This window comes from Copadichromis virginalis, linkage group LG2 (genome assembly GCF_057382275.1).
Source record: "Copadichromis virginalis isolate Kocher_CV1m ecotype Utaka linkage group LG2, C_Virginalis_male_GT1.1, whole genome shotgun sequence".
In the NCBI taxonomy this organism is placed as follows: Eukaryota; Metazoa; Chordata; class Actinopteri; order Cichliformes; family Cichlidae; genus Copadichromis; species Copadichromis virginalis.
In genome coordinates this window covers 22,932,727-22,956,307 of record NC_140619.1, presented here as the reverse complement: position 1 = coordinate 22,956,307, position 23,581 = coordinate 22,932,727, and the positions used below count along the sequence as shown (strand labels likewise).

Sequence of the window (23,581 nt, the reverse complement as noted above, 5' to 3'; positions counted from 1 at the left end):
GCTGAATGGCATAAATGTATTGAATTTGATAAACAATAACATTTATTGTTTTTAATTTGCTCCTAGTAACTGCTAAAAGGCTAACCGCTAAATGATTAAAATTAGCATTAGCTTGCTAATCTGGCGTTTAAGTCTTTAAGAAAGTAAAGAGGGAAGCACTAATGCTTAGCAGTTGATAAAATTAATTTAGTAACATTAAATGTATAATAGCATACGTATTTCACGATAATCCTTCAAAAACAATATACAAGACCTACCTTAAACTGCAAAAAGTTTCGCTAATTTTACATGATTTTAGTTAAATTAGCATATTAGGAATTTAGCTACAAAAAATTGTGAAAAATAAATCGCACAATATTTCCTTGTGTATCCACATAAATATAGCAAAGTTATACCTTTTGTGAAAAGTCAGAAAACCCATGATCCAGTAGTTTTCAAAACCACCTTTAGCAACAGTAACTTGAAGTAACTGTTTTTCATTAATTGTCTTTTTCTAATTGTACTGCCATGAACTTTAACATTTAACATGCTAACTGACGCCTGTGGAGTTTTTTTGTTGTTTTTTTGTTGTTGTTTGCTGTTTTTTTTTGTTTTTTTGCAGTTTCTCTGCACACTGCATGGTCTGACCAAGCAATTGCTTTTATAGAGGGGCTCACTCTTGCTGATGGTCAGTGCATTTGATTAGCAGGTACTTTCTCTGTTGCTATGGAAGCAGTAAGTGTGTACGTAGTTACAGGCATGCAGAGAGTCCTATGAACAGACATGACTGTGTGTTCACACACTTTATTTAGCTCTAAAATGTCTGTAGCTTGTAGCATTACTTCCTCTTTACAGGTTTATGTTTAGCATGGAAGTTGCTACAAATATTTTCTACCTCTCTGTAGCCAGACTATATATAAAGAGTTATTTACATACTGTCTATGGTTTAGAGTGAATGTATATATTTTTTAAAAACTAGTTAAAAGTGCTTAGGAACTTCATAAGGGAGTCACATATAAAACTTAAGAATAGCCAGTGCAACCCAATCCTACCCTATTATCCCCCAACCACCCCAAAAGAACTCCTTCAGCATGAAATTATTACATTTCCCAGAGGTGAGCCAAGCTGAGAGGATGAAGAGCACAAGACAGGCAGTGCTGTGAGGGAGCAAACGCAGCTTTAGAAGCTGATACTCATAGGAAAGACTCATTTGTCACCCTTGTCTCAGATCCACATGTGATTGCGAGAAGTGTGTGTGTGTGTGTGTGTGTGTGTGTGTGTGTGTGTGTGTGTGTGTGCGCGCGTGTGCGTGCGTGCGTGCGTGCGTGTGCGTGTGCGTGTGTGTGTGTGTGTGTGTGTGTGGTGGGGCAAGGATCACTCAAAATTTTGGATGCTGTGAAGCAGCATCGCTGCTCATTCCCCGAGAGATCCGCCGCTCTGTTTCTCCATCTTCTTTTGCTCTCCCGTTCTCTTTGACCACTAAATGTTCTCTCACTGGAGGCACATGGTGATTATGGTGGATCCACATGACATGTCAGTGACGTTATGAAGCACCGAGCAGTGTCTAACGTTTTGGGCTCAACAAAACCCTGTGGCCAGCTGTTACCATAGCAGTATTTTAGGGCTGTGTGTTTCTGTCTGCGCCGTGTGTGTGTGTGTGGTGTGTGAACACCGAAAGGGACAAAGTCATTTGTCACTTGTGGTTTCACATGTCTGGTATTGAAATCGATGACAAATCTATGAGGTGTGTGTCTGTATGTGGGTTCATATTTACTGGCACGAGAGCCGGTGATGTCATGCATGAGAATGTCTTTGTGAAACCAGCTATGCCCCTGCAGACTCCCACACTGTGCTGACTTTGCAGGCGCAGGGTGTGCGTGTTGTGTACACATGTGCACGAGTGTAGCCTTATTGCTTTTGTTGGACGCTTGCTGCAGACCACAGGGGAACACTGGCGCTCAGACTCCCATCATACATGCCTGCCATCCAGCATTATGACACTCTCCCACCTATGTGTGCTTGTGCACCAAAAACACGGCTGTCCGATTGTGCTCAGCTGTGTTCAGTTCCACCTAGGAGGCGTGTTAGAAAGTTTGAGATCTAAACTGGATGGACTGCAACCTTAATCCACCGCTAATCAGCTCCTCGGAAAACTCACTCAAGCATCAGACTCTGTAGATTGCTCTGCCTCTCCCGGCAACTCCTTCTCAGTGTTTTCCCCCCCATTCATCACTTTACGTTCTACCCGAATCACTCTATTTCACCCCCCACCTGCTTCCATGCCTCTCCCACCCCACCTCACCCCCAGTCATCCCTTGTTTCCCTCCTGGAATGAGAATCCTGCTCTCTCCTCTGTTTTTTCCCCTCTCCTGCTGTTGTGTGTGATGCCGAGAAGCCCTCAGGATTACATATAAGTCTTTTGTTTATCATCTCAGCTATTACTGCTAATGCTGTCTCTCCCTCTCTCTTTTGCAGCGTGTGTGTGGCGTGTCTGTGCTACGCATGTGTGGGCAAGCTCTCAGATCAAACACAGCGTAAGACGAGCCCATAAACAAGCCTTCAGGACCACTTAGGATTTTCAGGCAGAGCCAGTGTTGAGGGGGCGCGCGGAGGGGGAGTAAGGTACAGAAATCAGCTGCTCTGTTTATGTACCTTTCAGTGGTGATTACCGGTCCAATCTGTCTGTTTAACAGAGCAAATATCAGAGCCTTGCAGAGTGTGTGTGTGTGTGTGTGTGATGCATACAGTTGCAGTGCAGAGGGTTGGAGAGATGCCACCGAGTTGCGTGGAGTTAAAGCAGCAGTAGGCTACAGCAGTTAAGTGTTTATTTACTCATACGTACAAACCTAACTGAGAGAGAGGAAGCAGAGGGACCACCGCCGGACTGAGGATATGTGTCAGACATACTGTACGGCCTTGGCAGCGGCCCGTGTTTTGCACGCAGCGCAGTAAAAGCTGTGTACTGTGTGTGCTAATGCGAGTGGGCAGACACGCTGGCAGGTAGTTCCCAGCATGCAGGAGGGAATGTGTTTGCAGAGTGGAACATTCGCAGAGATGAATGAGCTGCATTATACACTCAGATATTATTTTTCATTGCATTACAGTGCAGTTGGTCGCGAGATCGAGTCGTTTGTCATGCAAGAAGTGAATGTAGGCAATGTAGCTGACTGAAAGTGTAAACAGTTGTGTCTTTGGGTGTCAGGTTCAATCTGATGAATGAATGGAAGATCTTGCATGGGGAATTGTTTAGGTTCCACCTGCGGCCACTGGATGGCACCAAAACTACACAAACACACCAAGAAACAAATAAAGGCTGTGGAGAGAAACTGCTAATAAATAAATTATGAAAGCGGTAAATGTTAAACCGCTACCTGTAGTTAAACTAAGGTAGGTCATGGCTGCCTGCGTATTCTCAGACTGAAGCATATTCTCCAGCCTGTTGTTTGTTTGTTTTTTTTGATTCCGCCCCCCTGCAGCCACCGGAAACGCTAGATAAAGCCGAGGCTGGAAAGTGCGTCACACAGCTGAGCTGCGGAGAATAAACGGAACCTGCAGTCTAGCGCCGCAAGTCCCCCTCCCCTGTTATTTTTGTTTGCACAAGAAAAACCCAAGCTGACGTCTGTTCTTCCAGCATGGTGAAGATCGCCTTTAACTCGGCTCTGGCGCAGAAGGCGCTGGGCAAAGAGGTGCCAGCCGCTGTTAAGGTGAGCTAACGGGGCACAGCGCTGCGCCTGAGCCCGGTGTCCGACTTTAGCCTGGTAGCAGGCCTGCTGTGCCGGATCGGCCAGCAAAGCGTGTGGACTTCATCCATGTGAGCATTCACAGGGTTGTCGCGCATTGTTGTGCTAAGTGTGATTTGACACGCGGTGATTTTTGCATAGCTCATAGCGCAGGACACGATGGGACCGCCCATCTCCTGCACAGCTGTTTTTGTGCGGAGGACAAAGATGGGGTGGGATTAAGGGATTGTTTAATCAAAGCTGAATGTGAATGTCATGCTAATATGATGTGTGTGTGTGTGTAGGACCCTGAAGTGGCCTCTGCTCCAGTGGGCTCCGAGGGCTCCACAGGTCGCTGCCTGCTCACCTTGTTAGGCATCGCCTTCATCCTCAGTGGGCTCATCGTAGGGGGGGCCTGTCTCTACCGATATTTCACCCCAAAGGTGTGTGCGCGTGCGCTGCAGCTCATTCTTCGTGAATATTCTCTTACACATGTTACCATCTTTTAAAAAGGGGTTGCAAAGAGTGGGAGGGGGTCTTATGAAATCAGAATATTTGATTTTAAAAAAAGCATTTAAAATCTAAAGTCCTCTCAAAGTAAGTACCTGTATATGTGTGTATGTATATATATATATATATATATATATATATATGTATGTATGTATGTATGTATGTATGTATGTATGTATGTATGTATGTATGTATGTATGTGTGTGTGTGTGTGTGTGTGTGTGTGTGTGTGTGTGTGTGTGTGTGTGTATACATTAGGCCATGATTGTGGTTTCATAACTGTGCATAACACTTTAATGTTGCAGATCCTTATAGTAGATTCATTTTCTGTCCATCCTTATGCACGTGAGGCACATGCCACCAGCTCTGCAAGCAAGTCACTGAAACGCGTAGAAAGTTAAACTACAACCCAAGACTATTTTACGTTATAACCTTTTCCAAATTGTTTCATTTTCACGTTGCAAATACAGGTCAGTGAAATCACCATGCACATATTGTAAAGGTTGGGGGGGGGGGGGCATCTGTGGGGCAGACTTTGCAGACTGCCTCTGGGAAATTAAGCAGCTGTATGAATTAATTTGGTTATCCACTGACGTTATCAGATATGTTTTCTTCCTCTCATAAACTGTCACTGTCTAGAAGTGATGAAGAATTATTAACACTGGTTTGTACCGTTAGAAAACAGAGTGCTATTGTTCACTCCTTTTCATGTTTAGAGAAAGTGCAGACTTCACCTTTTTCCCCCCAGTTGTTGTGTTGCCAGCAGGAGGGTCTTAGAGTCAATGAGATGAGGCAACCCCACACCCATGCAAATGAAGCAAAGCGAGGTGGGGGGGAGAGCAGTGTGTGAAACTGTAACTGTCAGTATGTTGCTTGAGAAATTCTGATAAAATTGAGATTTCATCACAGGAATCTGTTGCTCTGAATTTTGTCGTGCTTTTGATCTCAGCTGTTTCCTCACTTCTAAGCTTTGAAACTGTAGTGACACATGATACACAGAAAAAGATAACAATGCAGCAAAACTCAATGGTCCAGTTTGTGGATTTGCACAGCATTGAAGTGAATCTTGGACTAAAGTGGAGAAACCCTTGCAAAAAGAATCCATATCAATAATAGGTGCTGCCCCCTGTTTTGGAGGAAGGAAGGTTCAGGGTTTCAGTAGTCGTCATCATGGGCTCATCCGATTAGAATGAAAATAAGCAGTCATCAATCATGTGCAGGTTTTGTTGTTTTATTGTATATTGTATAACGGGTAAAGGAAAGAAAGACACACATGGACTGCTCTCTTCAGGGCTTAAGCAATCAGCATCATGGGCTCATCCGGTTAGAATAAGAATAAGCAGTCATCTAATTATTCTCAGGGTTTTCCTTTTATTCTCCAAATCAATAAGGCAAAGAAGGAAGGAAAGAAAGAAAGAAAGACACACATGGACTGCTCTCTCTCAGCTGCCGCCCCATGTGGGAGTGAAGAAAGAGTGAGGGGTAGGTGAGTGCAGTCCTTATATAACGAGTGACAGGTGAGTGCAATTAAGGCCAAGCACCACACCCAATCAAAGGTGAGGAAAAGAAACAAGGTGCATCTGGTGAAGTGAATGTGCTGAAAGGTGAGCCTTTACAACAGCCCCCTCTGTTCATTTCATTCTGTTTGAAAGTATGATTCTTTTGATTGGATGCTCTTTGCAAACAAAAGGTAAGAGCACTGGGTGGGCGGGGCTTCTGACATCTCAGCCAGAGCCAGTGTGCCATAATTATCAGCATAATTATCACAATTTGATTTGCAAGAAAATAAATGCCTCACATATGCCAAAAATGTTACTGGAAATCTTTATTATCAGTGCCATGTGGAGAGTGAGTGTGTAAACATAAGCTTAAAACCTGATATTAAAAGAAACTATGATCAATAGTCATGGAAAAACTGTAGGCTTGTTTGTGTAAACGTAGTCCTGCTATATGCCGTGATGTAACTGTGCTGGAACCAAGCAGAACATGCGTGCTTTGGCTCCCCCTGGCAGCCTGAGCTTCCTCGACAGCTGCGTGATTGTTTTTCAGTAGTTGGTGCAGTGTGTGAAACGTGAACTTTAGACAGGAACAGAACACACAGGTTCACAGCTGATATTGCAGATTCACAGTAATACCAGATGATGCGTCTGTGGTTGTAGAGGCAAATCCCAGCTGCACTGCTGGTTGAAAATAAAATAACTCTATTACAGTGCGTTTTCTTTCTTTTTTTTGTAAAATGTACATAAGCAAAGGTTCCAGTGCCCCCACCTCACTTTACATGTTCTTAAGACTAAATGAGATGCATTCTTCATCAGAGGATGTATCATGGGGCGATGGAGTTCAGAGACGTGTCGTCCGGAGCAGAGAGCCAGCCTTACTACTTGCCGCGAGTGGAGGAGGAGGTGGAGATCTCTGACAACATCGCCGTCATCAGCGTCCCTCCTCCCCGCTTCAGGCCCGGAGACCCCGCTTACATCCTGCACGACTTCAACAGGGTGAGGATTGTGGACTCTGTCGCACTTGGCGCAGCTCGGTGGATGATTTCTGCTGCTCTAAATTCTTTCCCGATGATTTCATGTGTGTGTGTGAGCAGAAGCTGACGGCCTATCTGGACCTGACTCTGAGGACCTGCTTTGTGATTCCCCTGAACACCTCAGTAGTTCTCCCCCCTCAGGACCTCATTGACCTGTTCTCACAGCTGATGGTGAGTACGGTCCCTCCTAGCAGCACCTGAAGACACAGATGAAAGTCCAGACTTGGATGACGGACAAACCGAACACATAAGTCTTGTTAAAGCTCATGCACACATAAGAAATTCAGGGATGTGTTGTCATTCCACAAACTGTCTGCTCTTTAATCCTTCTCAAATCTGTAATATCTTTAATTTGTACATATGAAGGTAGGTTTTAAATATTGGCTAAACTGTAAAGTTCCTGTAATTCAGTTTTCTATTATTCACTGGCAGAGACTATGCAATAATATCATCTTAAGTGAAACGTAGGTTCTTGACAGGAAACTAAAGATGATAAATGAGCGACTTCCACCCACAGGCTTGTCCCCTTCTTCCTTTATTCATGCAGTAAACTAGAAGTACGCTGCATTTATACTGCATACTTGTATTCAAAAAGTCTCCATATTCAAATAGGGACTTTTTAAAAATCATTGATGTAGTGTTGGGTAGTTTTAGCATGTGAAGGTGGAAACAGGTTGGCGGAGTTTAGTTTGCTTAGTGAGGAAATCAGGAAATTTCAACACTTGGTGTAGAGTTGTTTCACAAATCTATGTTTCATCACCTTTTTAAAAAAAAAATTTATTCAGTTTTCACTGATCTGTTTTATCTGGTGGAAGATCAAAAGTATTTTTTTAATTTAAAAAGGTGCCCTGACAGTCTCATGCTCTGGTCTTTGTTCCAGTCTGACTCTTACCGCAGCTACCTGGTGCACGAGGACCTGGTGGTGACGGAGCGCATTGATGATGTCAAACCCCTGGGCTTTTATATCCGCCGTCTTTGTGATGGAAAAGAAACGTACAGAATGCAGCGCCGTGCCAGCCTGCCAGGTATAGATGTGATGGAAATGTAAAACCTCTGATTAACGTGCAGCTCTGTGGCAACCCCTCGGAAATAGGGTGCAGACCACAGGAACTTGTGTATATAACATGCATGTCTTTAACTGTATTAAGCTGTAATATATAATCCTCTTTAATCTTTATATTACTTAATTATATTATTTAATCTTTAATTACGACATCACTGCTGTTATGCAAGATTTTTTTGCTTTACTCAGCAAGTGCAAACTAAAAAGTTTGAGTTTGCAACTTTTCCATCCTGTACTTGTCTCGTATTTTAGAAAGGAAGCTACTTGGCTGACATTAGCTCTTTCATAAATAACCAGAACGTCAAAATCAATGTCTGTATATAAAATATATCTGAAACTGGACTTTGTCTTACAGTTTCAGGATCATTTGCATTCATAGCTATGTGTAGAGCTGTTAAGTCATAAGCTAACATTAGCGGTAGCTAATGGTAATAAATAACCACACAGTCAAAATTAGGTCTTGTATTTAAAAGACGGATGCCCCCAACATGACTGTGCTCCTTAGTTTCAGGACTACAGGTTTGTAGTCATGAGTTAAGCTTTTTGGTAATACCGTGGTGCTGCTTAGTCATAAACTAACATTAGCGGTAGCTAATAGTAAGCCACACGATGAAAATTAGTGCTAGTATTTAAAAGACAGACCCCACCGACATGACTGTGCTCTTTAGTTTCAGGACTATAGATTTGTAGTCATGAGTTAAGCTTTTCAGTAATATTGATGTAGTAGTGTTGTAAAGTAATCAGCTAACATTATCGCTAGCTAAAAAATAGCCAGACCATAAAAATTACTGTACTGTATTTCACACTGGTTATGTATAAAACTGTATGAGCTAGCTTGTTTAGCAGAGTGTTAGTGTAATTTATTATGATTTTATCTTTTGGCTAACAGAAACAGCTTTCAAACAAAATACGCTGACCACAACATAAAGGAAGCAAGCTGTCACATAATGCAGTTACAACTTTAGGCCTTCATACATTTCTGATGGTTGAGTTATATAAACATGTATCCCTGTATAGTTCTTATCAAGGATGAAGTTAGCTGCTGACATTGATAACTTTTTATTTACTAGGTACACATTAATATTGATTTTGGAGTCACTAATCACTATGGCTCAAACAGAAACTGCTGACTTATCAAGTAGATGCAGAAATTATACAGTGTCAAACACACTTTGGTTAGAAACCGAATAAGAGGACGAGTGTAAACAGGCACCAACCATGCTTGACACATCTTCCTAAATGTAGTTGTGTTTGAAATGTGTCAAACGCCCACGGCTGAATATTGAGATGAATACTTAGCACTGCTGCTTATTTGTCTTTTTGTTTGTCAGGTGGAGGCATCCAGAAGCGCTCTGCGGACGAATGTTTCACCATCCATCACTTTGAGAACAAGTTTGTGACTGAGACCCGCATCTGCAAGGCTTAAGCATGAATATAGGTCATAGAGAGCGAGAGAGGGTAGGTGGGAGTGGGCGGTGAAGGGAACAGCAGAAAGTTACTTCTGTACAAAACTCTTTCCAGTTTTTGCCTCCCCTGCTTTTAATCTAGTGTTGAGTGAATTTAAGTTGCAGCATTAGAGCCTAGCCCCCTTCTCCTCTGATGTACTCCCTCGAACCCGTGATAGGTCACAAGTGCGTAAGTATTCATTAGCTAGTCTTGTACTGGTTATTACTTTAAGTCAGTAAGCTAAAGTTAGATATACAAGTTTCATTTATTACGTTGCTTTCTGTTTTGTTGCTGTAGTTTCCTGCAGACAGATCTTATTGATGTTACTATATAACGACACATCCGCCTCATCCAGAGCAGAGCTATTAGTCATCCTACTGAATATTCTAGTGAGATCATATTAGGCGTGTGTTGCGTCAACCTCCTGTCGCCGCTCTGACCCGGGTGCACGGTGCAGGTTCGACCAGGTATTTGTATTCTGTTACAGCGTGATATAGCACAAGTCAGCATGGAGATGTCTGGTACAGTATACGTGTAACATGCTTGTCCATGGATGGTAACGCAACGCTCTCAAGTCACCACTGTTTGTAGATATCCCCCACAGTGCTGCTGTGTGATAACTTTAGTGTTTCTGATGGTCTCATACCTGATGGGGAAACAGTCCAGCACCCTTACAATATATGACCAGTTTTTGTGTTTGTGTTTCAAGCTTCATGCGTGATCCTTAACCAGAGTGATGAGCTAACGATGAATTAGCTAAAGGGAAATTTCACTTAATTTGACTTGAAAACAGTCGGTTATCTAATTTGACTATTATGTATCCGTAGTGTTATAACACGAGATGGCTCCCTGTGAGCTTTACACACATCGTGTGCTTAAATGGAAAACAGTCGTCCTTGATTTCTGAAGTCTGTCGAGCACATTTTAAGTCATTTTTTAGTAATTTCCTACTTGATGCCTGCACACAGAGACAATCAACAGGAAGTGTGTTTGTAAAGATGGGGTTTCTGTCTCTGCTTTTTAATTGAATACTAGAAGATATTAGGGGGGGAAACGCCCAATGTTGTGTGCAACTACTGAACTGAACTCCACTTTGTTGTTTGAATAAAGTTGCATTTGTTTACCTACTGAACGTCGCAGTGGCTTTGTTATTATAATGGCGGTGAAAGCGGCACCAACACTAACCCTTTTATCATCCTGCGAAGGACATCGGGTTATCAAAACACTGGATCTGGAGGAAAACTGTCGCTGCATTTCGGGGTTTTCCTCTCTTTCACTTGCTGACACTACTCGCCCTTCATCGAGGAAATGCAAATTGAGAGGGGGAAGGGGAAAAAAACATTTATTGAGAAATAAATAGGTTTAAAAAAATAACATTTTAAAACTCTACTTCCATATTTTCACATTCCCGTTTCAGCATAAATGTTATTTCCATAGTTTGCAGGAAGTTGAAGTTTGCATAGTCTTCAGTCTCAGTTAGTGGTTGCGGGGAGGCTGTCGCCACCAGAAGTTTAGTCCTCCTCTTCGTCCTGTTCTCCGGTTATACAGGACAGACGCCGGCTGAGATGTATGCTCTCCGGTATCTCTGGCTTGCTCAGTCGCCTCCAGAATTCATCAGTAGTGAAATAGTACATGATAGGGTCCAGGCTGCAGTTCAGGCTGGCCAGGCAGAGTGTGACTGGGTGACTTCGAAGAACCAGTTTCTGAAAGTCACAGCTGGTAACTTTCTTAGCTTTGACCATAAGGTCGAGAGGCATCGTGGCGTGGTAAGGTACAAAGCACACTAAGAAGACTACAGCACAGCTTAGTATCATCCTCAGCGCTCTCTTTTTCTCCCCTCTGTCAGAAATAGCATTTGCTGTATTTTCCCGAAGGCTCCAAATAGTCATGCACGTGCAGCCTAGCACCAAAACGAGAGGGACGAAGAAGCCGAACAGCTCTAGTAAAATCAAGAGGGCCCACATTGCCAAAGGACCGATATCCTTCCGCAGAGGCAGCTCCGTGAAACACTTATTTGTGTCGTTCCTTTCGGGCAAGGAAGGATCGTGTCTGAGCAGAGGGAATCCGAGACAGACGGTACAGATGATCAGCCAGATGATCCCACATATTAACACGTCTCCTTTTTGTCGACCCGAGTTGTACAACAGCGGACGCATGATGAGCTCACAGCGACGTATGCTGACGAAAACCAGGAAGTAGATGGAGGCATACATGTTGACGTACTTGAGATAGAAGCAGAACATGCAGAAGAAATACCCAAAGGGCCAGGAGTTATTCAGGTAGTAGTAGATCCGCAGAGGCAGAGAGAGCACCTGAGGAGAGGCCAGAGTGACAAAATTGAAGGCAGAGAACAGCAGGCAAACGCTGATGTACATATTTGCTCTTTGGCGATGATGGTAAGGAGCTCGCTTGGTTATCTAGTAAACAGAAACATTTCTAAATAGATTTTTAAAATAAAATCCTCCCCGTTAGGCAGTTCATTGGAATAAAGAGATGAACTTCTGTAGTTGTTGTGTTCTATAATGGAAGTTTTTTCTTGTGGTTGGAATTCTCCCACAACTCTGCCAACATCTAAGAGTCATTTTGTTTTTTTGACTTCCTAATTTAGTACATGAAAGCAGAACAAAAACTAAAGAGGTCATTACACTAATTTGCTTTATTGCAGTTTTAAAACCGTATTGTAGGATCAGCATTACAACACTAAATGTAACTATTAGAGGCACGAGTAGTGTAACAAGTACTTCTTGCATGCAAACTTCTTCCCTGATTAAAGCTTGACCCCTGAGGACGGCTATGTGGTCACTTAACCACACAACCACATCATGTGATTTCACAGTAATGGTTTAAACTAGAAAGTAAGTGCGAAATACGACTGAAGAGGATTTTTTACCTGCAGTAGGTCGGCCACAGCCAGGTTCATCATGAACACCACGGCCTTCTTGGTCTCTCTGATGTAGGCCCTGAACACCCACAGCGCCAGCACGTTACCCAGCAGGCCCGGTGCTAAGATCACACTGTACACCACGGCATACAAATGGTGCTGGTAGTCTATTATCTCACTGGTATTGGAGCAGTTCATATTAGGAGAACTGACATTCATGTCAGTGTTAAGATGAGCTGCCTTGCAAACCAGCAGGAAGCTTGTATCAGCAGAGCTGCTTGTAGTCCGGTGACGGGTTGGTTTGAGCATCCATGCCGCTGGTTACATCATGCTGCAGCCCGTGCAGCTGGTACTCTCTGCGGCATGTCAGACAGAGGAAGAGTGTCTTTTGTTTTAAGTTTTTGTCCAGCGCTGATGTGTCCTCCAGGCTTCTCTGCGATCCCCAAAGAGTCTGGTGGTCTGGTAGAGGAAAGAAAAGTAAGTTAAGTTAGTGTAGTCGGAGGTGGAAAGCGTTACCAGAAAGAGGAAGAAAAACAACTACAGGTTTCTGTGCTGTCACCTCACACCAAGAGGTTCTGTCTCTGCCTGTGTTTTCTCACACACTGTAGTACAAATCAGCTCTTGACAGCGACGCAGTTGAGTTTTAACTGCTTCATCTTTCGCCTAGTGCAGCCTGGGGATATTAAAGTTACTGTTTTGCATGTTGCATAGATAGCCATCAGAATTGGAGAAGGAACCTTTTTAGATGAGACACAGATGACATTGTGCTCGGCGGCAGCACCTGCCAGCTATAATCTCCCATGTGTTTTTATGAATAACGTAATTAATCAATGATCCTTGATAGCTGTGTTTTTGCAGTGCCCTTTACAGCAAGCGTGCAAACCCGCAGAGAAGTCGGTAAAATCCCCCACGTGCTGCTTCACTGCCGAGCATTATGGTGCCTGCACTGAGTCTGTGTGAAATAACTACGGCGCAAGGCATCAAAGTGAAACTAGCGTGGTTAGCGCAGGCAGACCAGGCAACTGGTTAACAGCCCAGATCAAGGAAAAACCTGTCACTAAAGAGCACTTTGAGATGAGGAGCAGCACCGCGGGTGGTTTTTCGATGTAGGTGACGCCTGTAACGCGCTTCTTTTTTTCCCTCCTTCTTTGTGACACACACACAGAGCAGAAAATGAAAGTAACAGAGATGAAATTTTAAAGCTTTTAGATGACCTTCAACTTAGATTATCTTCAAATGCTTTCGGTTCAAATGGAAATAGTAATGTTAGGGACTGAACAGCCTATAGGTGCACACACCCACAGCTATAAACTTTAGTGCGTATAAACCAGTTTAAAATTATGTTTTTTTACTTACTGTTGTCATCCTCTTTTTGATCAGCTTTTGTTTCTTGTTATCTTATTTCTAATGAGACTTATTAGACCCTAGCAAACCCAGGAACGATGTGGTGTTGTGATCTTCCACATACCTAGTACCCAGACACCTGCTATGCTCAAATAAACATCTCCATGTGTTTATTTCTGGCCTCCATTAGTACATTAATCCTCTATCAGTTTAAAAGGGACAATGTTTATCATGTGGACCCTTAAATCATACACTGTCTTCCTCCCTTCCCCCTCTCTTTAAGCTAGCTTTCTTCTGATTGGCTGCTCCTTGCAACCAAAAGGTTTGAATAGCTGGTGGGTGGAGCTGCTGTGCTAACCGCATTGGGATATTTTTAAGTGACATCATCCAGAGCAAAAAGCAGTGAAAAAAAGAACAGAAACTGTGTTTAGAGTATTCTGAAGCCTGAACTTTGACTCACAGGGATTAGTAATGCATACTCTGATGTCATTATTTGGAACTTTGGCCTTGTTTAGCACTATGAGAACACTATATATGTATGGCAGAATGTTAGCAAAGCATATTAGACCTACTTTAACCAGTTTCAGGACATCTCAGGATCATTTATGAACCATTTTATCGATGTGAAAATGCAAATCAGCCAGTAAAATATTGTTCATATTTGACAAGAAACTTACTGCCACGTAAACTGTTCAGAAAAGCATTTTTTGTTTTGTTTTTTACACCTACTATACTCAAAACACGCAGCAAAAATTGTGTAGCTATTTTCGTGCGTGAGGGGGAAATGGCACTTGCCAAACACAAGACAAACAGTGGTTAACTAACTGCTGTTAGTTCTCTTTATGGGCTCCCTCAGCAGGTTTTTATACACGATATTCGCGTTCCTGTTGCTTAACTAAAAGAACGCCACATTTCTTTACAGGGAAATGACTAAATATAGTGGCACATTTGACTACATTTGAATGCATACATTTGGCTGCTAGCATTGCACTGCTGTTTCAGCTGCAACAGTAAAAAGATGACACGGTTTGAGCATTGCCTTCTCACCCGTGTGTCTGCCCTCCCCTAAAGAGTCACGAGATAAATTCTGCGTTGGAGTAAAATGATTAATAGGGTGGACCTTTTTAGAAAAAAACAAAAAACCTTTATTTGGGAATATATTTTTACTTTCTTCAATGTTAGAGCTATTTATCTAAGACATTTACACTTTTTTTTGTTAGTTTGTACTCCTTGTTTTTGTAAGCGGTTACAAGCCAAAGAAGTTTAGCCAGCAGTCTTTTGATAATGACCTGTTTAGTAACTTGTACCTTTAGCAGTGTGTAAGTAAATGTAGCGGAGTGTAAACAGCGATCCCTGCCTGGGATGTACCAGTGTAAATGTATAAAGTAGTATTTGGGCCTGAACTTAACTCCTCACAATCATACACAAACAAACAGTGGAATTTTATTTGTAAAAAGGGGGGGTATGCTAAGCTTGGACTGCTTCTCAGCTCCCTGGCTGCCTTTTATGCTCAGGCCGAGGCCCCAGTAGACCGTCAGCCCTCGGACTGCCTTTTAACTCAGTGACCGCTGACCTGTGTGTTACTGTTTGAAAAGGATTCTCCACTTATTACTCTCACTTATGCACGTACCATGTGCTTCCTTCCAAGGCTGTGTGTTGATTTGTATGATGTGCAAAAGGCCAATCTGTGACAAGCTCTCGTTTCCTTCTCGCAGTAGAGGCTTTAACATGTATGTACAGGAGTCAAACCGAGACCATCTGTTGTGAAAGTAACATGTTTACGGTAACGAGCGTCGAGATCAAGCTGAAATTTCCATCTAACCGGGAGAAGTGAGCTGTTTTTAAAAAGATAAAGCTAAAAAGAAAAGGCAAGTGCTGCTCCCCTACCTTAGGACTCAGTAGTTTTCATCAGGTCTTGCCAGTGGAAACACATAATCTCATCTGCTGTGATTCACCTCCGTCTGTGGGCTGCTGGCATGTAAGCAGCTTTCTGAAGATCTGACCTCGTGTTTCAGAACCAAAAACGCTGCCGGTGAGCATCGGGGTCCCTCCACGTGTGTGTGCCCTGTTCAGATACACAAGAAAATATGCCGTGATCTCCAGGAAGTCCACTGACACATAAAGACCAGACACCCCAATACTGGCCCTCACACACACACACGCACTTCAACATAACAGGCATTCCACACACTGGAGAAACAGACAAGGTCCCCCATGAGCCATGACTCCACATAGAAAGCATCCACACACAAACCCCCACACACTCGCTACTTTCTCCGAACACTTCTGAACATTATTAGCAATTAATAATCAACCTCTCACCTCTGTCTTTAAAGATGCTGGAGAAACGAAAAGCTGATAAGACCGAGGCGTCAGATGAAAAACTCCATCCTCCTTTCTCCTCCTCTAACACTCTTTAATTTCAGTGTCCCGCCTCTTTCTCTCTCTCTGCCTCTCTCTTTCATTCTACCTCTCTATCTATCTTTCATATCCATTAACTTTTGTCTTCACTCGTACTCTTTCCTGTTTTGATTTCTTATCTATCACTCGTTGCATGTGTGTCGCCCGTCTGTGTGTCTGCTGTTCTGGGGATTTTAGCGCGCACACACACACACACAGACACACACACAGAGGGCTTCCTGTGAGCATAGGGGTGTGGCTTACAAGAATTTTCTTTTGACACTTCTGCTATTACACTCTTAGTTGCCATTTCCTTGTGGACAAAGTCAACACGCACTTTTTTTGTTTTATTGACAGGACATCAAAAAAAATCAATCAAAAATAAATATTTACACCAAAGCCACGACGCAAACTTTCACAAGTTACAATGTGACACTGTCAGAAAGCAAACGCTACACTTTGATGCGTGTGAGAACAGAGAAACAAGAGGCAGGTGCATTTTGGTGGATGATTCATTCTTGGTAGATTTCCTTAGGTGGGCTGCATTTGTGCGTCTGGGGGCTGATGTAGCTTGGCCTGTACAGATGGGTGGGTGGGGGGGCGCCTGACAGTTACTGGTTTCAGAGCTGCTGTAACTGCTGCCAACTGCCTTCACCACTTTGCATTCTGAGAGGAAGTGAAGCAAAAATGAGCTGGCACCTGTTTTCACATTTTACCTGAAAGAAAAAAAGTCCAACTCGCAGTGAAGAAACAAACATCAGAGCCAGAGATGAGACTTAAAGCTTTTAATGGGAGTGCATTTCACATACAGCTTTTATTACATAGCTTATATCAAGTTTTATACACACAAACTGAAACATTGGGCAGCGTTTACGATACTGCATGTTGGAGGGTGTTTTCTGCTTGCTTTAGAGGAGGCGGGCTTCACACAACTCAGGTCAATGTCTTTTGGGTTGTTTGTGTTCAGACAGCTGCAACATGTCAGCTGATCATATCCAGCTTGGACCCGGTGTCAGTCGGCTTTAAAGTTCAACAGAATCCTTCATGGACTTTTCCTCTGAGCAATGCTACTCCCTGTATGAGGAGGTGCTCATGAGTCTGCTCTGCAAAGGACACTGGGTCGGTGATGTGGTCGGGGAGGAGATGGAGGACGAGAAGGAGGAGGTGCGCCTTTTGAGGTGCATCCTAAACTCGGCTGTAAGAAAGTAATAAAGGATGGGGTTGAAGCAGCAGCTCAGGCCCGCCATGCACAGAGACACTGGGTGAAACTGGAGCACCACCCTTCTGACGGTGCAGCTGGACACGATACTCTGCTTCACCATCAGGTAGAGCGCGAAGTTGAGGTGGTACGGAGCGAAGCAGAACAAAAAGAGAATGAAGCAGCCCACCACCATCCGCAGAGCACGCCGCTTCTCGCCATTTGTGTGCTTTTCATTCGGTTTCTCCGCCTGGCAGTTGGAGGTGACTGAGTGGAGGCGGCTGCGTGCTGAGGAGTTGAAGGAGTTGTGCTGATCCTGGATCTGCTTCTCCTTGAGTGACCAGAAGATGCGGACGGTGCTGTATGACATGCATGCTAGAGGGATTAGGAAACCACACGCCTCAAGAAAGACCAGCATGGTGATCGTCAACGAGAGAGGAGGTTGGCGCATGGGCAAGTCTTTAAAACAGCCCGCCGAAGTGGCGTTGGAGTCTAAACTCTGTTTGGTGACACCTAAGGGAAACTGGGCATGGGTGCTGTTTAATGCCACTTCATTTTTGCTACTGTTGTTGCTACTCCGCATCAGGATAAAGGGAGAGCAGCTCAGACCAACCACAACCCACACTACAAAGCTGATCAGCAGGTCATAGCGACGCCGCCACCTTCGAGCCGTGAACGGCTTCTGCAGGAACAGACACCTCTGCATGCTGATGCACACCTGAAATCAGAGAGAAATGAAAAGAAGCTACTTTGTTATTTATTCTGAGGCACAGGAAGCAAAGCAGTTCCAAGAAGGAAGACAGAGGCTTTCATTCAAATCACTTTCTGCTTTGGAGTTTAATTTTTAAAACAAAAACAACAACAAAAGTGCTTTGTACTGACATTTGACTGATTTTAAATGTAATGAAAACTAGAAAGATCTCATTTGATTATCCTTGTTCCCTGTGATGAGCATTATCAGGAAATTCAAGGCTTGCTTTCCCTAAACTGCCTGCTTACCAGGAACATTATAGCGGCGTACATGTTGAGATATTTCAGGTAGAAGCAGAACAAGCAGAGACCGCGTCCAAAGGGCCAGGTGTGCGTGAAATAATAATAGATCCTGAGGGGCAGAGAGAGGATGTGGGCCAGGTCTGCGATCGCCAGGTTTATCATGAAGATCACCGCCTTGGTCTTCTTGCTGTTAAACGGCACATACAGAGAGAGTTAGTGAAAACATACCTGAAAATCTAAAGGTGTGAACTTGTATGAGTGTTACCTGATGTATCTGAGGAGGACCCAGAGTGCAGTGGTGTTGAGCAGCAGCCCGGGTATGAAGAGTATCAGGTAGAAGTAGGTGTATATCACGTCCATTTTCTGATTCCAGACCGTTTCGTTGTAGTTGCATTCAGTCATATTGGTGACCATATTTCTTTTTCCCTCACAGTGACACCGATGATATAACCAAGCGTGCCTTTCCTTTGATCATAATTTTTTTTTGCTGAAGTACCTTTGACAGCTGAAAGGCAGAGGAGAACTTGTGAAACATCCGATGCACATACACGTTGCGCTTTATCTTTATTTTCATAATTTGCCCTTAATAAAAATCTTGTAGCCTGCGCGTGGAAAGAAAAAAGCTGAACAGTGCTTCATGTTTCCCGTTATGTTGTTGCGAAAGTTGAAACTAAAAGTTTGCTTTGAAAACTGGAATCAGCAGCTGCCAGAGCAACAGTCAACGGTGAACCTACATTTTCACTTTGGCAGGTGTGAAGCCTCCTGCAGTGTGACACATACTTTGTAGCTTTAAACCCAGTTTAACACAGAAATGCTCCAAAAAACAAGAGCAACTGCAAAAAAACTGCATACTGGTTTAATTCAAATCCAATTCAATTCAATTTTATTTATATAGCGCCAAATCACAACAGCAGTCGCCTCAAGACGCTTTATATTGTACAGTAGATCGTACAATAATAGATACAGAGAAAAACCCAACAATCATATGACCCCTTTAGAGCAAGCACATTGGTGACAGTGGGAAGGAAAAACTCCCTTTTAACAGGAAGAAACCTCCAACAGAACCAGGCTCAGGGAGGGGCGGGGCCATCTGCGGTGACCGGTTGGGGTGAGAGAACTGAATGACTGCAAACGTCTATATGTAAAAAAGTATCAAGTGTATTTAGATGAGATGATGTAATCATTGAGTCTAAAAGTGAATGTTAACAACTCATTAAAGGGGCATTCCATGAATTCAGTTCATCCACTTTCATTCGTTGCTGTTGCTCCTGACATCATCATCCCGATGATGTCATTAGCACTACAGGAAAAAAATGTAAGAGTTTGGCTTTTGCTTGAAAATCAACCGGGGCATTCATTTCATGCTATTTGAATCTGTTAGCCACTTTGCAACCCACCTCAGCGATCCCTTTCATGCTGCAACATCAACACCTGCTCTATCCTATGTGCTACTCCTCGTTTCACCTCAGTGTGCACATGGAAAGGCAGAGGGAGGTGTGTCCTCTTAGATCAGCTAAAAATAAATTGCTACAAGTAGAAATATCAGTCTTCCTTCACTATATTTGTTCCTTACTGATCAGTCAGGATATCCCCACCTTTCTTCTTTGGGGCTTGTTTGTGGGAATTTCTAAACAGATTTTGAAGCAGATGTAGCTGCTCTCTGGAGATAAGTGCCATAAAGTCTATTGGACTGGTAAGCTGCAGACCCAGATAAAAACAAGGTGTCATAAAGCAGCAGCCAGCAAAACACAGAAAAGGCTTGCACTAATGGCATATAGCAAAATTACAACAATTTTCTATATGAAGTAATTTTGGTCATCACAGCCAAGCTAATATGAAAAAAAAATGATTCAGTTAGATTTTTCTCCCCATTCTTGTGTGATGGTTAATTGTTTAAATTATGTGTTTTTATATGAGAACGCCATGAAAAAGCTGTTAAAGTGAAAATAAATCAAAAACTGCTTAGGACGGCAGCAGGAAATGACCGGAAGAAAGATCGGGGACTGGCTCTGCTTATCACGGGAGGATCATCCTTCCTCTAACATCATTATAAGTCCGCACCCTTTCCTACACTAGGCCCACGAGGGGAACACAGTAATAGTGGTCGTTTTTTAAACTGCTTCACCAGATTCAGGCCTGTTTAGACTTGTCTGACAGCTGCTGAGACTCTCAGTTTAAAAAAGCTCCCTGATGATGCCTGTACGATAAAGAGTTATGTAATACTATCTGAGGAGTTGTGCTTAAGGAAATTACAGAAACCGAGAATTCATTTTCATGACACACCATGAAACACGTGTAAAGAGTTTCTTATAGCTGTTAAATGTGCTAACATAAAATATCAAGTTGATATGATTAAATATTGGTGATACAGTAACTGGTGATTCGCTTTAGCCAACATCGAAACAAAAACAACAATAACGATAACTTTTTTTTTTCAGCGTATCAGAAATTTCAAAGTCTTTATATCTTGTGACACAAAAGCTTTCGTATGCACACGGCGACACATGTACATTTCCAGATTTAAGATTAAATGCAAAGTGAAAGCACTAATAACAGTCCGTTAACATCAGCAATATTCAAAGCATGACTCTGACCGCAGGGCACAGCAGCATGACGCCCTCACAGACATGTCTACACAAACAAACACTGTGTCAATACCTCGTTTCTTGTGCCTCTAAATCACCCGTATAGGCAGAAGGTAGAGGTCAGAGCCAGGAGCGACCGCGTGGAGCATCGCGCACACCTTCTACAAAGTCCTCGCGCTGTGCAGCAGAAAAAGGAGTCAACAGATGCCGAAAGAAGAATCTGTCAGCGCACTGCAGGTGAAGACAGCATGAAGCTGATGGTGATGTGATATGAGAGTGTTTGCTGGAGGTGGCGGGATCTGGTGTCACTTGTTCTCTGACTCAACTAGCTGCCAGTTTTGAAGGGAAGGGGAAGCTCTGCCCTATTGCGTTTGAGTGTTTTTCTGCAGTTTGCGACGTCGTCACTAGTGCTTAGCAACGCACGTAAGAGCTAAGACGAGCAGAGTTGGACACACATGTGGTTAAACCAAATGGCAGCAGGAAAAGAGGTTACGCTGAAAGAGCACAGGCAGATGCAGACACATGCTTGTTTTTCTTACCTCAGAAATTTCTGAAGATTTTCAAAAGATCTTTTCAAAGGGGATCTGGTCCGCAGACGCAGCAGATCCCGAGGAAATCAGCCCTCTTCTTTAGCTTCTCTTCTTTGCAGTCTGTATTTAAATACATCTACAGTGCAACACTGACGGTGTAAAAGTTGTCTCAGTTCACTGACAGCCGTTGTGACCAAAATAACTGCACTCATCTGCTTCCCCGTTCAGATTCCGTACTTCCGTTTTTAAATCATAGTATTTATTCAGCAAAATGTAGGTTACCTGGCTCCTAGTCCTCTAAAAATTAAAAAGAAAAATTAAATAAAAAAGCTGCATTTGTGTGTCCTCTGACAATGAGCAGTAGCTTTTAGGCTTTGTTCTTGTGGTTATGGTTTTCGTTCACGAGGCCTAGAGAAAAAAAAGAAGGAAAGCCTTCACGTGCTGTAGAAATGTTTAACCACGCTTCAGCTTTATGACATACACTCGCCATCCTGTTACTTTCACAGCATGAGGCCACACCCAGAGAAAATAACTTGATAACACTTCCCATGCTTGCCCCAGCTGCTTTATGGCTTCTCTGAGACTTCTACAGGGCTGACAAACAGGTGACTATAAAGCCCAAAACAGGAAAATAATCAGCAAACGTGGAACATGGTCTGTGGTTTAGTCTGTCTCAAATTAAAAATTGCTGTTCTTCCAACTTGTTGCCACTAGATGTCAGGACAAGCCACTGGTCATAAATGACTGAGCCATGTGCATTTTTCTCTTCTAGATTTAGGGCAGACTGTTTCTTTAACAGACGTGCTCGAACGGTAAACATCTGACTGTTATCTGTTCAAAAAAATGGAAAAAAAGTGACGCAACACTCTTGGAATGAACCACTCGGGGGGTGAAGCTCATGCATACCTCTACACTCCCACTGTTCTTATTTCCTGGTTTTCTTCTCTCCTCCTGCTACCCTTGACCCCAAATCTGAGAATCCAAAGACTGCTGCCCCTCTGTCGTTCTGCTGCTAAATGCTCCCATCATTCACACAACCAGACGCACCCCCCCCAACACCCTTATTTCTCACTGTGCATACCAATGAAGCAGGTATACTCTGTTACATTGCCAACTAAGGCAATGGAAAGCAAAAGTTGTAGTGCTTAGTAAAGGAATAGAAAAAACTAAACTTGTACCTACATTGAGTGTAATGACCCCAAGAGAATTTATTGAGCTTCTCCAGCAGGGGGCTGTAAGTACACAGAGAGAAGCTGCGAGCCTGCTGTCATCCTCGGCTCTACAGTTTATGCTTTAATGACCAAACACGAGGTGGTGCTTCAAGCATGGTGGCATAGGGACTACTTGTTGAACTACTGAAACTCGCTGGGTTGGAAGACGGTAGAGTTCAGCAACACAGCTGGTTGCTCTACACTGTGTTGTTTACTCTCTGGACCGTTTATAATTCCAAGGTTTGAAGATTAAATAAAGCCCTCCAAACAATCCAGCAATCCAACCCAAACTTGTAGCTCGGTTGATAACAGGAAATTTCACTGTTAAATCTGCATCTGCTTGTGTTATTGATTCCTGCCTCACAGCTGACCTCAACTCATGTGTCCTACACGTGTATGAATACTTCTGCGTCAGATCTACATTGTAACTTATGCAACAACCGAAACTTCATTTTAACCTTATGCCGAAATCTTCTAAATAACCTGCTGTGTACATCCAGAGAAATGTAACTAAACGTCAGGTTGATGCATACCACATAAGGCTGAGGTGTGGGGATAAAAGGAGTTTACTGTTACTATGTAGATTTCCCACAGAAGTATAAATCAAGTTTAATGTAGAGCAGTTAAGCTACAGGTGGTTCCTCCATCTTCAGATGCCAAACTTGACCAAAGTTTAACTTGATTCAGAAGCTTCTTCACAGATTCAGCTGCAAAATCGATTTATTTTGCTGTTGCAGATGCTGCTCTGACCGGATTGTGCATCCTCTTCGGACTTTATGATAAAGATTGGACAAATTCTGCACGTTTCTGCATTTTATACATGCAAATTCAGCAACACTCAAACATCCAAATCTGCTGACACACAAGTGTTTTGTGCTCCATGCAGTTTAAATCCATGATTTTGGGTAAACAGCTAAAGGCGTTCATCTGTACTTGGAGTGTTTGCACATTGCTGTGTGTAAGAGACTTTGAGCAGATCTGCAGTCTAAGGCCGGATTAAGACAGAGAGACCTCATTCAGAGGCAAACAATGGACCATTGCTCCAGTCATAATAAGCATTTGGCCTGTGACACAGCACACAGGCCGAGGTCCTCAACTAAATCAGAGCTGCCCTCTGCGCTGAGGACAAGCTCACACTGGCTGCTTGGTGAAAAACCAAGAAGCTGGAGTAGAAAAACTCCCGCACAAG

General features: G+C 43.2%; 3 protein-coding genes and 1 long non-coding RNA gene across 8 annotated transcripts in view; 1 reads left to right on the top strand and 3 right to left on the bottom strand.

Annotated features, from left to right (window-relative positions):
* Positions 1 to 617, bottom strand: part of LOC146717297 (uncharacterized) — a 5,979-nt gene extending 5,362 nt beyond the window's left edge. For 2 of the 3 annotated variants that reach the window (XR_014923120.1, XR_014923123.1), the window contains exon 1: positions 396 to 617. This is a non-coding gene — a long non-coding RNA (uncharacterized LOC146717297). Of the gene's footprint in view, positions 1 to 257; positions 365 to 395 lie in introns of those variants that run through there. The other variant, XR_014923124.1, reaches the window with a different exon arrangement.
* A 2,834-nt stretch (positions 618 to 3,451) lies between these two features.
* LOC146717296 (integral membrane protein 2A-like) lies at positions 3,452 to 10,378 on the top strand. The gene is made up of 6 exons (XM_085474138.1): positions 3,452 to 3,683; positions 4,004 to 4,141; positions 6,524 to 6,703; positions 6,802 to 6,912; positions 7,622 to 7,766; positions 9,136 to 10,378. Exons 1-6 carry the CDS (start codon positions 3,612 to 3,614, stop codon positions 9,228 to 9,230), a joined length of 741 nt encoding a protein of 246 aa, XP_085330264.1. The 5' UTR covers positions 3,452 to 3,611; the 3' UTR covers positions 9,231 to 10,378.
* A 198-nt stretch (positions 10,379 to 10,576) lies between these two features.
* gpr174 (G protein-coupled receptor 174) lies at positions 10,577 to 16,176 on the bottom strand. The gene is made up of 4 exons (XM_085474132.1): positions 15,798 to 16,176; positions 15,363 to 15,540; positions 12,141 to 12,590; positions 10,577 to 11,562 (listed from the first exon to the last, which is right to left on the bottom strand). Exons 3-4 carry the CDS (start codon positions 12,438 to 12,440, stop codon positions 10,762 to 10,764), a joined length of 1,101 nt encoding a protein of 366 aa, XP_085330258.1. The 5' UTR covers positions 12,441 to 12,590; positions 15,363 to 15,540; positions 15,798 to 16,176; the 3' UTR covers positions 10,577 to 10,761.
* A 469-nt stretch (positions 16,177 to 16,645) lies between these two features.
* p2ry10 (P2Y receptor family member 10) lies at positions 16,646 to 21,990 on the bottom strand. 3 transcript variants are annotated; one of them, XM_085474118.1, is made up of 5 exons: positions 21,191 to 21,990; positions 20,725 to 20,828; positions 18,332 to 18,571; positions 18,073 to 18,253; positions 16,646 to 17,791 (listed from the first exon to the last, which is right to left on the bottom strand). In XM_085474118.1, the coding sequence occupies exons 3-5, from the start codon at positions 18,478 to 18,480 to the stop codon at positions 16,943 to 16,945; spliced, it is 1,179 nt and encodes a 392-aa protein (XP_085330244.1). In that variant the 5' UTR covers positions 18,481 to 18,571; positions 20,725 to 20,828; positions 21,191 to 21,990; the 3' UTR covers positions 16,646 to 16,942. The 3 variants fall into 3 exon arrangements, with proteins under 3 accessions (XP_085330244.1, XP_085330251.1, XP_085330236.1); XM_085474125.1 differs by lacking the exon at positions 20,725 to 20,828; XM_085474110.1 differs by lacking the exon at positions 21,191 to 21,990 and having other exon boundaries at positions 20,725 to 21,150.
* Between the last annotated feature and the right edge of the window lie 1,591 nt (positions 21,991 to 23,581).